Source organism: Salvia hispanica, chromosome 1 (assembly GCF_023119035.1).
Source record: "Salvia hispanica cultivar TCC Black 2014 chromosome 1, UniMelb_Shisp_WGS_1.0, whole genome shotgun sequence".
In the NCBI taxonomy this organism is placed as follows: Eukaryota; Viridiplantae; Streptophyta; class Magnoliopsida; order Lamiales; family Lamiaceae; genus Salvia; species Salvia hispanica.
In genome coordinates, this window is record NC_062965.1 from 26,031,618 (window position 1) to 26,045,300 (window position 13,683).

At 38.5% G+C, this 13,683-nt stretch overlaps 1 protein-coding gene across 1 annotated transcript; it reads right to left on the reverse strand.

The window, feature by feature from the left end:
- Positions 1-10,299: 10,299 nt before the first annotated feature.
- On the reverse strand, positions 10,300-12,809 carry LOC125192393 (G-type lectin S-receptor-like serine/threonine-protein kinase LECRK3). Its single transcript, XM_048089934.1, has one exon. It carries the CDS (start codon positions 12,807-12,809, stop codon positions 10,488-10,490), a length of 2,322 nt encoding a protein of 773 aa, XP_047945891.1. The 3' UTR covers positions 10,300-10,487.
- Between the last annotated feature and the right edge of the window lie 874 nt (positions 12,810-13,683).

Below are 13,683 nucleotides of genomic sequence, written 5' to 3' on the forward strand. Positions count from 1 at the left end.
ATATAAAAAAAGATTAACTATATTTTTGAATCATGAATTTTCTTCTAGAGTTGTGAGAAATTGAAGTACATGCTATTTATTCACGCATGACTAATACGTTTACTTTTGTTAGGAAATTTGAAATTTGACTAATACGGAACGCTACGACATTGAAATGTGACAAATCAATATTAGTGAATATCATTGAAAGCTTGGTCCATGACCATAGCTATACATAATAAGTAAAAATGTGAGACATAGTAATAAGCGACTCAGTCCACTCTTGAAAATTAAAGCGTGGGACATTTTTTACCAAATTCGGGTCCAACATAGAAAACCATATCGATATTTAATGAAATTAATTATAAATGACTCAGTCTGAATATAAAATGATTTAAGTAGTGATAATAAGTCTCACGTCTCATACTTCAATTTTTCATTATAAGATAAACAAACCTAATTAGCATTCATTATTAGCATGACAAAAATGTTCATCCTCATAAGTCATAATCTTGTTTCTCCTCCTGATTTTTACAGTAGCAGAAGCTCAAAGAAGACCCTCCAATATCACCTTAGGCTCTTCCCTCAACTTCACCTCCAACTCTTCCTGGCCTTCTCCTTCCGGCCTCTACGCCTTCGGATTCTTCCCCCAACGCGTTAACAGCTACGCCGTCGGCATCTTTCTTCGCGACTAAACCGTAGTTTGGACAGCAAATAGAGACAGCAATCTAACTGTCCCCGACGATGTCGTCTCCCTTCTACTATCCCCTGAGGGCCGGCTAGTCCTCCGCCGAAGGCAAGGCCAAGACGAAGATGTCATCAGCCTATCTGCAGCCATCGCGTCGGCGTCAATGCTCGACAATGGCAACTTTGTTCTCTACGATTCCAATTCAAGTATCATCTGGCAGAGCTTCGACCACCCGACCGACACGCTCCTCCCCGGCCAGCGCCTCCCACCAGGGAAAGAGATCTTCTCCAGCGCCTCCGAGACCGACTACAGGAGAGGGATTTTCAGGCTGAAGATGCAACATGATGGAAACCTCGTGCAATATCCTATCAACACGCCTGACTCAGCGCCTAACTCTTACTATTCATCATTCACAGACAGAGCAGGTAGTAACATTAACAACTCTCTCAACCTCGACAGCGACGGCCGGCTTTATCTGCTCAACGGCACCTTGCCTCTGAAGAATATATGCGATGGTGGATTCCCTACGCAGGGATACATCAATCTCATGAGGCTCGACGTCGGAGGAATCTTCCGCATCTACTCTCTCTCTCAGTAATCTCACCATGGCTAGGAGTTGGTCATCTACGGAAGACGTCTGTGTTCCCAAAGGTATCTGCGGAGCCAACGCCTTCTGTATTTTTCAGGATAGTGCGCCGGAATGTCAGTGTCTTCCCGGTTTTGTTTCCGTTCAGCCGGTAACAATACAGCCCCATGTTCTAGAGCCTTCTCGGTCCATGTTTGTCCCAAAGTTTACGATACATTGAAGCCTGAAATGATTAGAGTCGAAAATACCGATTGGGACGAAACCTCATATGAGATTAAGTTAATGAGTGAAGAAGAGTGCATGATATCGTGTATCGATGACTGCAACTGCGAAGTAGCAATTTATGTAGGGAACCAATGCAGAAAACAGAGGCTTCCGTTAAGATACGGGAGGCGGAATTTTGGAAACTCAAACGTGGCTTTCGTTCGCAGCTCTGCAGACACAGTACCAGACTTGGGAGGCGATTCCGACCGTAAAGTGATCATAAAAAAAGAGCGGCGTACAGACATTATCATCATCGGCATTGTGCCCATGTCCATAGGCGTCTTGGCCTTGTCCATTTCTGTGATCTTTGTTCACCAGAAACGGAAGGTCTACATGAAGATCAGTAAGGAAGATGGAGCTAACTTTGTTGAGGGCATTTCGCTTCAAGTATTCACATTCGAGAATTTGTTCGAAGCAACAAACGGCTTCAAGGAAGAGGTGGGGAGAGGAGCATCTGGCACGGTGTTCAAAGGGGTTCTGCAGAATGGCCAGAAAATGGTGGCGGTGAAGAGGTTGAGAAGGAATTTGCACAAGGAGAGATAGAGTTTGAAACAGAGCTGAAGACAATTGGGAAAATGTATACATTTCACAGTATACACACACTACTCAAAATACACACGCTCTATATACTACACAAAATACACATATTGTTGGGGTTTGTATACTAAAAGATGCTTCGAGCGTACATGCCTTTATACAGTCAACTCATGCACGTATACAAGAAAAGCCACATCCACTTATTTACCTAATTATGAGAGTAAATAATATAATATAATAGTTTATTATTGAAATATAATAAAGAAGTCTAAGGCTTCTTACTAAGAATATGTTCACCAGTAGGGGACTAGACCAGATCTAGTAAGAAGAAAAATGTATTCACAACATAGATAGACTTTGGCTACCTATTGGTATGGTTGCGGTGTTTGTGATAATTCTCTCTTACCTAAGAAGAGATTAGTAACACCGGTGTGGTAAAGCACTGAAGGATCTAATACGAAATGTATTCTTTATTGGTATTTACTATAAGAATATATTTCAGAAAGTTTAGTATTTTCGAGTTTATGAAATTAATATCAATATTGTTTATTTAATCAAACGCCACTTTGACTTATCAATATGAGAGAGTTTGTACGTAACTCAAACATGATATTTTGGGTGGTAGTAATTGAATAACAAGAAGGTATTGGAATATTATTTCATAGAATTCGCGTGCCCAGTGTGATATGGTTAAATCCCTAAGGGGTGATTCCAAAAGAGGTGTTTGAAAAAGGTATTTATTATTCAGATATCTGCGCAGTTGGAATTTATTCCACGAATTATAAATAAAGTTTCAAACTAGAAAACTATTCGGATAATTAATTTAATATAAGTCACATAGTAGACAAAAGAATTAAATTGACGGATCAAGATAATCTTAAACGCGGGAAATATTGTAAAATAAAATGGACCCAAGTTATTTGTAATTTGGTGATTTAGATGAGAGTGCAATATTATTATTTAGTGGAACAAAATAATATTGCATCGATAATATATTAAATCATGGATCATTTGATTTAATTAAAAATTTATCTAATGGGTGAGCCAACATCTAAGTCATTCCATGGATCCTCATCCTAGCCCAATAAAGTCCAAGCTTATAAATAGTGTAGAGATGGGAAACCCTAGAAAGCACACAACACAAGACAACACACTCTAAACCCTAACCGTAACAACCCGCCCTCCTAGGGTACAATAAATGCGGCGACTGCTACCAAAACATACTCAAAGAATTCGGCATAGGCTAGGGTTTTCATTTAAAGAGCTTTGACCAAGAATTTAATGGAACTATCAGAACATTTAAAGCAACAACTTAACCTAGAAGCTTGAATAAGAAAAAGGAAGATATCATAGATGAAGATCAAAATCTCAAGAGTACGACTTAGTTTCCAAGATAAAAACCACAAGAAAATCAAAGGCCTCAAAACCGAAAAGAAGGTGCAAAATAGAAGATACTAAAAGAGAATTCAGCGGAAAACGACCAAGAGAAAGAGCAGCTATGTATGAGGACACAACTATGCTTGGAGTTCAAAAACATCCATCTTAATTAATTATCATGCTCAACACCCGCCACCGCTCGTCATCGTTCAACCTGCACATAAGGAAAACACATGCAGGGCTGAGTATTTTGAAATACTCAGTGAGCTCATTGCCAAAACTTTTTATATGTTATGCCAGCCTTACCAAGTGAACTCGAGTTTTAAGCAGTTATATTATAAGAGAAGTATCACGAGTATCACAAAATATATTTTCATAGACTGGCCAGTCAAACAATCTCCCATTTTCTCAACAATTCATCAATCACAATCTTTCCATAGTGCGACGAAAGTGTGGCCACACTTTTTGTTAGAGTTTGTATACTAGAAATCACGTTTCGAGTGATTGAATACTGTAAAAACTCTTATTTTATTTTCCAATAAATAAAACAGATTATTTTTGTCATAATGTTGTTATGTTTTACATTTAATGGATGTTAATGCATTTTTAAATGTATAAGTTAACTTAACAAAGTCTAAGTCTTTGTTTTAGTAGACCGGTTGTGGGCGTCGTCCACTTTAAGGTAATACGGTCAGTTCTAAACAAATAAAAAGATGAATTTCACAACCTAGTTGGAATTTGACTATCCATCGAGAAAGGTTGCAATGTCAGTCCGCATATTTCTAAGCCTTACTGAAATAAGATGACTTTGGTGTGGTATAGCACTGAACGGATCTAACAGCAAGACTTGCCTTAGGCTATCTACTGAAAGGCGAGGTCTTGATAAATATTTATTTCTTAATCAATGTAGGTTAGCATTGAGCATACGGTATTGATTATGCACTGCTTTGACTTATCAAATGGTGTGGGTTTTTCGTAACCCAATTATCCTGATATATTGGGTAGTGGTGATCGATATCTAGCGGTGCTAGGATTGCTATTATATTGAATCGTGCGTGAGCTGAGTCTCGTTTGATAATGTCCTCAAGAGGAGCGCGAAACAAGGTTTTATTATTCGGAACCTAGCTAGTTGGAGTGTGATTACTCTATGAATAATAAATAAGCGTTTCATGTTAAGTCCACTCTTGGAATTAATAAGTAGTTAATTAATTAAGTCAATAGCAGACATTAATTAATTAATGGACATTTTAATCTTAAGTGCGGGAAATGAAAGTTAAACGGAAACCCGGATTACTTGTAATTTCGGATTTGGATGGGGAGAGTTCAATATTACTTCTGTAGTGGCTGCTCGTAATATTCCAATTATAACTTATATTAAATTGTGGGTTCAATTTAATTAGTAAAAAGTAAATTGGATGAGCCCATATCCAAAGCCTTCCATAGATCACTGTCTAGGCCCAAAAGGAACTTAATATAAATAGGAGAATAAAGGAGACAGAAATAACACAATTCTCATTATTGTATTTTTCGAAAATTCCTCTCCTAAGCTGAGGAGAATTTCGAATTTCTCTCCTATTCCAAAAAGGATTTCTTCTGTCTTCTTTATTTAAGTCCTAGTATTCTAGTAAGATCAGCCCACACTGATATTGGGATACAGTTCGGGAACCAGAGAGAAGATTTGTGGTTTAGTACTCAAAGCATCACGTGGAGAAGAAGCTAGCCATCTTCAATTCTTTGGAGAATTAATTAGGTATTTTTCTGCTCCGTAGAAAAGCATGTTTTAGGTTTCAATATTCTTAAAGCATGATTAATTCAAGTTATAAGCATGATACATGTGATAATTACGCGAATAGATTTTGTATAAATAATTTGCTAAATAGATCTGATTATTATGTGATTTATTTGTTTAACACACGCGCTTCCGCTGCCGGCTCCAACACTTTTCGCCCACGAGACCGGCCGACTAGCAACGACGGCTCCCGATCCCCTCGTGTACACAGCGTAGGGTTTGCAGCCCATACTCAGTCCCGAATTCGTATAAACATATTCATAGCCCTATAGCCCAATGGAGCGAACTCACAAACTAGGCATCAAGCGCACAGTATCACAATAAAAACAGACATAGGCATGGCATAACAGTTAAACCACCCTTATTTATCCACATCATAATTTGCACATAAAAGAGTTTAAGAGTAAAGCCCACCTCGACTGCTTAGGTTTCAAGTATGTTCTTTCCTTTGTTATCCGGCTTCGCAACTGAGGTATCACCGTTTTAATCACATAGGCACATATCACAAATCAGATTCAACACAAACTCCTAACTCATGCATGTCTCTACACCTTCCCTTTTCCCATCGATTTTTCTTATAATTACCAGACAAAGATTACGTTCATCATATGACTTTCATTCGCATCTCAACCCTAAATCTAATATCAAAATATATCGCACAAGGGTGTTTTGCCAACACACAACACACATACACACACACGCGGCGCACACACACACGCACACACATGCATACATACTCCCATATCCCTTTTTGTCCCGCTTTCACTCAAACAAGATGCATGAGGGTTTAAGAATACTGATTAATCGGTTAGAAAGAAGAGGAGTCGAGTAGGAAGAAGAAAAATAACATAAGAATACCTTTTTGAGAAAAACGACGGTAGAAACGAAGTAAAGACTTGGTTCTTAAAAAATCTTGAGGCTCTAACTCTATTTCTTCACAAGGGATGGAGAATTATTGGAGTAAAGTAGAAGAAAATTGAGAGAGAGTGGAGAGATGAGAGGGGACGAAAATATGGGGTAGGGGGCGAAAACTATGGGGTATGGGGCGAAAACTATGGGGCTTAGGGTTAGGGGTCTCTCTTATTTATAGAGCTCAAAAAGATCTTTAGAATATTTGGTAAGATTTTATTTTCCACAATTAAATAAATAAATATTGTGAAGTAGGGAAGAAGAATTAACAAAAATAGATCCTAGGGAAAAATCCCATGATTTTTTGAAAACTAGGCTTTTTAAATAGCCAAGATTTGATTTTGGTATATTTACGGAGTAGAATAAAATATCACGGAGCAAAATAAAAATAAGAATTCTCCCAATTAGGGATTGAAAAATGCGTCCCCTATGCCTTTTAAATAAGGCATTGGTTTTTAATATTAACTAAAATAGGATAAGGCAAGATCTCTTGAGGTATGGAAAGATTTGGTAGAATATTTAAATTCTAGGTATGGAAGGAAATCAAATAAGGGATTAACTAAAATAAAATAATTCTTTCCTTCCCACAATAGGTGATTCTCGAAAATCACTAAGACACAAGGGGCTCGATTTTTCCTCTTTAAAAATAAGGAAATAATTGGGTCTTGGATTTAATTTGGATAATATCCCAAGAATTAAATTAAATCCGGAAAAAATAATAGAATTCCTCCTCCAAAAGGGCCAAGGGGTCGAAAATCACAAGAATTAGGTGGCAAGTATTTGTGGAAATTTTCTCTAATATTCTCACTCACCCTTGATAAATAATTCACTTCATAAATTAACAAATCACATGCCACATCACATAATCAATAAGTTTGACTTTTTAAACTTCCAACGTAAACCCTAGACTCATCTCGGCCATAGCATCACATGCAATAAATGCATTCACGACTCAACGTCATAAATAATAAATTCTAGGGCTCTAAAATTAGGGTTCAGAAATTCGGGATGTTACACTAACCCTAGCCGCCAAGTCGGCGCCTCTCTCTCTTCCTCTTGGTCTCGATTTTTGTGCCTAGCACATGAGAGAATTAGGGTTTTGATCTTCGTTCTTGTTCTATCCTAATTCATATGATTAGATCAAGACAATCTCGTGTTTGTGATTGGTTTTCCCTAGATCTCATATCACTTTGGTTATTCAAGATCTGCCCACACGGATGAATAATGAAGGACAAGGGAATAGGTTGGAAGATTTCTGGTCGATAAACCAAGGATCTCCGGGTGATGCTGCAAGCAACGTCAATCCTTTGATGGATCAAGATGTAACAATCGAATCTAATCAAGTTAGCATGTATATGTGTTTATTTGATGTGTTGAATCTATAGATCTAGTTTATTGCATCGAATTGGAATCGAATGCATAATCATCTAAATAGATCCGTTAAGGACCTGTTTGTTTTCCTTGTCTTCCGTTGCAGTAACTACACACATTACACACACGACACAAATTTTACACAAAATACACACACTATACCTAAAATACACACAATATTCACAAACCAAAATTTCAAATTTAGTTCAGTTTAAACTTTTGAAAATTTTCAGTTTTTTTTATTCAGATCGGAAAAAAATCTAAAACTGAACAAAAAAATTACAAAAATCGAATGCTTGAAATGAGTAAAATGTGTGAAAGTGTGTGGAATTTATGTAGTGTGTCTAGTGTGTGAAATGTGTGTAGTGTGTGAAATATGTGTAGTGGGGAAATGTGTGAAATTTGTGTAGTGTGTGCGGTGTGTGTGAAGTGTGTGTATTAAGTGTGTATAGTATGTGTATTTTGTGTGAAGTATGTGTGGGTTTGTATTTTGTGTATAATGTGTGTATAGTGTGCGCAAAAATTATTCAAATTCAATTTCATATCAATTACTTCACTTTAAAAAACATAAGATTTGGACTTGAATTAGAATCCAATTTCTTCGAATTCAATTCCATAGAATTCTAATTCTGATTTTATTCAAATTCCGTGTACCAAACGCAGCCTTAGCTCCATTTGGTACACGAAATTGGAGGTGTGGAATTGGAATTGAAGCTTTCAATTCCAAATCCAGTGTTTGGTATTACAAAAATTCTTGGATTTGGAATTGAATTCCAATTCCAAATCCTCCAATTCAACAATTTGAATTTCATATCATAGTGGAATTCCAAATATTCACATTTCACACACAACACACGTTTCACACACTACACATATTTCACACACTTCACACACTACACACATTTCACACACTACATACAATTTCACACACTATACACATTTCACACAATTTCACACATTATACACATTTCACACACTACACATATTTCACGCACTACACACACTACATATATTTCACACACTTCACGCACTACATATATTTCACACAATACACACAATTTAACACACTAAACACATTTCACACACTACACACATTTTACACACTACACATATTTCACACACTACACACATTTCAAATATTTCACACACTTCAAACACTACACACATTTTACGTATTTCACACACTACACATTTCTCATACTTCACACACTACACACACTAGTGTGTGAAATTTGTGCAGTGTGTGTAGTGAGTGAAGTGTGTGTAGTCAGTGTAGTGTGTGTAGTGTGTGAAATGTGAAATTTGTGTAGTGTATGTAGTGAGTGAAGTGTCAATAGTGTGTGAAGTGTGTGAAATGTGTGTAGTATGTGAAATGTGTAATGTGTGAAGTGTGTGAAGTGTGTGAAATGTGTGTAGTGTGTGAAATGTGTGAAGTGTGTGAAATGTGTGTAGTGTGTGAAATGTGTGAAATATGTGAAATGTGTGTGTGTGTGTGTGAAATTGTGTAGTGTGTGAAATACGTGAAATATGTGTAATGTGTGAAATGTGTGGAGTGTGTGTTGTGTGAAATATGTGAAATGTGTGTAGTGTGTGTAGTGTGTGTAATGTGTGTAGTGTGTGAAATATGTGAAATGTGTGTAGTGTGTGAAATTGTGTAGTGTATGAAATACGTGAAATGTGTGGAGTGTGTGAAGTCTGTGGAGTTTTTAGGGTTTAGGGTGTGTAGTGTCTGTAGTGTGTGAAATGCGTGTAATGTGGGAAGTTGTGCAGTGTGTGTAATGTGTGAAATATGTGAAATGTGTGTGAAGTATGTTAAATGTGTGTAGTGTGTGAAATATGTTTAAAATGTGTGAAATGTGTGTAGTGTGTGAAATAAGTGGAATGTGTGAAGTGTGTGTATATTTATCAAACATGTCAATTCAATTTCATATCAATTCTCATTTTACCAAACATAGGATTTGTAATTTAATTATAATTCAATTCCTTCCAATTCAATTCCATAGAATTCTAATTCCAATTCAATTCCAATTTCGTGTACCAAGCGGAGCCGGTTTTTGACCGGTTTAATTTTTGGCAAATTTTAAATGGGACAAACTTTTCGATACAGATGAAAATGGAAAAATAGGACAGAGTTTCAAGGGCAGATGGACTAGTTCCGTTTCGCCCAGCTCGGTCGTTTCTCTGGATTAAAGAATATGTCTGCAAGGGTTCCATTGCTCATGTACTCAAACACCAACAGTTTGCTGTCTCCGTTGAAGTAGTAACCTAAGAGCCTGACTAGGTTCCTACAATACATCTTCCCAATCGTCGTCAACTCTGTCTTGAAGCCATTTGTTGACTCAGACAAATGCTTGAAAGTGAACACTTGCAATGATATGCCCTCGACAAAGTTGTCTCCGTTTTCCTTACCAATCTTGTTGTAATCCTTTTTGGCGAACAAAGATCACATAAATTGACAACGCCAAGACACCTATAGACATGAGAACAATGCTGGTGATGAGGATGTTAAAACGCCACTCTTACTTGATGATGATTTTCAGTTCGAAGTTTCTGCCGAATCTTATGGGAAGCCTCTGTTTTCTGCATTCGTTGTATGCATACATGGCTGCTTCGCAGTTGCAGTCATTGAGGCATGATTTATTGTGAAATTTGGAGAATAAAAAATGCAAAAAAAATCTGTGGAAGAAGATGAAGAAACTGCCATGGACCGGAGAAAACCAGACCAGAGGAGGAAAACAAGAAATATCTTTATTGACTATATTTTGGAAGAGTTGAATACAAATTACATTACATTGACATATATATAAGCTAGAAAAAACTGCTAAACTAAACAATTAAATTTATTTTTTCAATTTTAAGAGACATCCTCATTGCACTCACAACAGATTCAAACAATCTATTACTAATATACATTCCGCTTACAACACACTAAAGCTGAATCAAATCCTACAAGATAATTAATTCATTAATGGAGAGAGCTAGATGGCTTAAGAAAAAGAACCAAGAATGGGAGGTTCAGGAATGTCGACAATACCCTCCAACATTAGCAGAACGTTCTTCATTGTTGGACGAAGCGACGGCTCAAACTGCACACACCATATCCCTATCTTTACCATCCTCTTCACTTCACTCTCATCCACCGTTTCATCCCCCACGAGACTCGCAATCTTCCCCGTTGCATAACAGTCGTAAACCCATTCCTCAAGAATCGCCTCATTTTCACTCTTGCTGTAATCAACACACTTCCTACAACATATGATCTCCAGCAGCATCACCCCGAAGCTATACACATCTGCTTTCACCGTGATCGCCTGCTTTTGGAACCACTCTGGTGCAACATAGCCCTTAGTGCCTCTTATCCCAGTAATTGTATTAGTCTGATCTTGTTTCAGTAGCTTTGCCAACCCAAAATCTGATATCTTTGCACGCCAGTTATCGTCCATGAGTATGTTTTGAGGCTTTATATCGCAATGAATGATCTGCGTCTCACACTCTTGGTGCAGATACAGTATCCCTCTCGATACATCACGAGCGATCTCCATCCGTTCCTCCCAGTTCGGCCGTTTCTCTTGAGTGAAAAGTATGTCAGCGAGGGATCCGTTGCTCATGTACTCAAACACCAACAATTTGTTGTGTCCGTTGAAGCAGTAACCTAGGAGTCGGACTAGGTTCCGGTGATACATCTTCCCAATTGTCTTCAGCTCTGTCTGGAACTCTATCTCTCCTTGTGTGAATTCCTTCTCCAACCTCTTCACCGCCACCATTTTCTGGCCATTCTGCAAAATCCCTTTGAAAACCGTGCCAGATGCACCTCTCCCCAACTCTTCCTTGAAGCCGTTTGTCGCTTCGAACAAATGCTCGAATGTGAACACTTTCAGAGAAATGCCAACCACAAAGTTAGCTCCATCTTCGTTACTGATCTTGTTGTAGTTCTTCCTATTCTTTTGAACGAAGATCACAGAAATTAACAAGGCCAAGGTGCCTATTGACATAAGCACAATGCCGATGATTAGGAGGTCTATGCGCCGCTCTTTCTTTATGATACTTTTACAGTCGGAATCGCCTCCAGTGTCGGGTACCTCTGTGTTTGTACTGAAGCGAATAAGAGCGATGTTTGAGTTTCCCAGAGACCTTCTCCCAAATCTTAACGGAAGCCTCTGCTTTCGGCATTGGTTATCTTTGAAGAATGCTGCTTCACAGTGGCCGTCATCGAGGCATGCTTTGCTGCACTCTTCTTCGCTTAACATCTTATCCAAAATCTCATATGAGCTATCCTCCCAGTCGGTGTTATCAACTCTTCTCATTTCGTACTTCAATCTATCATTAATTGTGGGACAGCCCTGCGCCGAGAAGGATCTAGAACAGCCGGCTGGGCTGTTGCCGGCCTGGACAGAGACGAAACCGGGAATACACTGACATACCGGCGCAGTATCCATGAGAATGCAGAAGGCATTGAGTCCGCATAAACCAAGGGGAGCACACTCGTCGTCCGTGGAGGACCATCTCCTGATGGTGGTGAGATTACCGAGAGAGAGAGAGTAGATACGGAAGATTCCTCCGATGTCGAGCCTCATGAGATTGATGTATCCCTGGGTAGGGAATCCACCATTGGATATATTCTTCAGAGGCAAGCTACCGTTGAGCAGATAAAGGCGGCCGTCGCTGTCGAGGTTGAGAGAGACAATACCACCTGCTCCGTATGTGTCTGATTCATAGTAAGCGTAAGGCGCTGTGATCGGTGTGTTGACAGTATACTGCACAAGGTTTCCATCGTCCTGCATCTTCAGCCTGAAAATCCCTCTCCCGTAGTCGGTCTCTGAGGCGCTGGAGAAGATCTCTTCCCCGGGCGAGAGGCGCTGGCCGGGGAGGAGGGTGTTTGTCGGATGGTCGAAGCTCTGCCAGATTATTCTTGAATATGAATCGTAGAGAACAAAGTTGCCGTTGTCTAGCATTGACGCTGACGCGATGGTTAAGGAGGGGTTGATGACGTCTATGTCTTGGCCTTGCCTCCGGCGGAGGACCAGCCGGCCCTCAGGGGATAGCATAAGGGAGACGACGTCGTTGGGGACGGTCGGATCGCTGTCCCTATTTGCTGTCCAGACGACGGTTTTGTCGGGTAGGAAGATGCCGACGGCGTAGTTGTTGACGTGTTGGGGGAAGAATCCGAAGGCGAAGACGCCGGAGGGGGAAGGCCAAGAGGAGTTGGAGGAGAGAGTGAGGGAAGAGCCTAAGGTGATGTTGGAGGATCTTATTTGAGCTTCTGCTGCTGTTGAAGCAAGAAGGAGAATCAAAATTGTGAGGATGTACATTTTTGTTTGTCAAAGTATTGGTTTGATGAAGTTACTTACCAATATAAATTGGATACTGCATTGACTTGGCCTTCCTACATGAACTAAAATAGTAAATTTAGACATTTTATAATCTATGAATAGTTATTATTGATTTAAAAAGTCAATAATTAGTTGGGGGCTTGGGGCTAATCTTTCATGTTTATTACTTAAAAGACTAATTATGGGGGAGAGATGGAAATGGAAAGATTTGAGACTTTTTTTTGACAAAGGAAGTATATTTCTTATAATTTTCAATTGTGTACATTTGGATGAATAAATAATACTATGTGAATATTTGAAAAAATAAAAATACTACTATTAAAATTGTAGAAAAGTTTACCCAATAAAAATAAAAATGTAAACGAAAACTACAACTATAAATCTAAAATAACAATTTTTTTTCTAGACTAGTGAGTAATTGAAGTATATATGCTATGCTGTATCGTGTATTTGTAGGACCTGAATTTATAATAAAAATGAGCCGAATTAGTCTTGTTATACATTTAATATTCATTCATGTCTATTACGTAGACTTTGATTAGGAAGACAAGCTACGGCGTTAAAAGTTTGACAAATCTATAGTTGAATTTCCATGAAACCTTGTCCACTACTACAAATAATGTACTCCCTCCGCCCGTACCACGTAGTTTGACTCGATATTCCATTTTAGGTCGTCCCACATAATTTGACATACTTCATTTTTACCATTTTTGGCAGTGGACCTTATATTGCACTAACTCATTTCTATTCACATTTGATTATAAAACTAATACTTTAAAAATAGGATTCACATCCCACTAACTTTTTCTACTCACTTTCCATTAAATTTCTTAAAATCTGTACCGGATCAAAG

Excerpts from the sequence above, each read along its gene's own strand:
- LOC125192393 (XM_048089934.1), bottom strand. The coding sequence starts at position 12,809 with ATGTACATCCTCACAATTTTGATTCTCCTTCTTGCTTCAACAGCAGCA.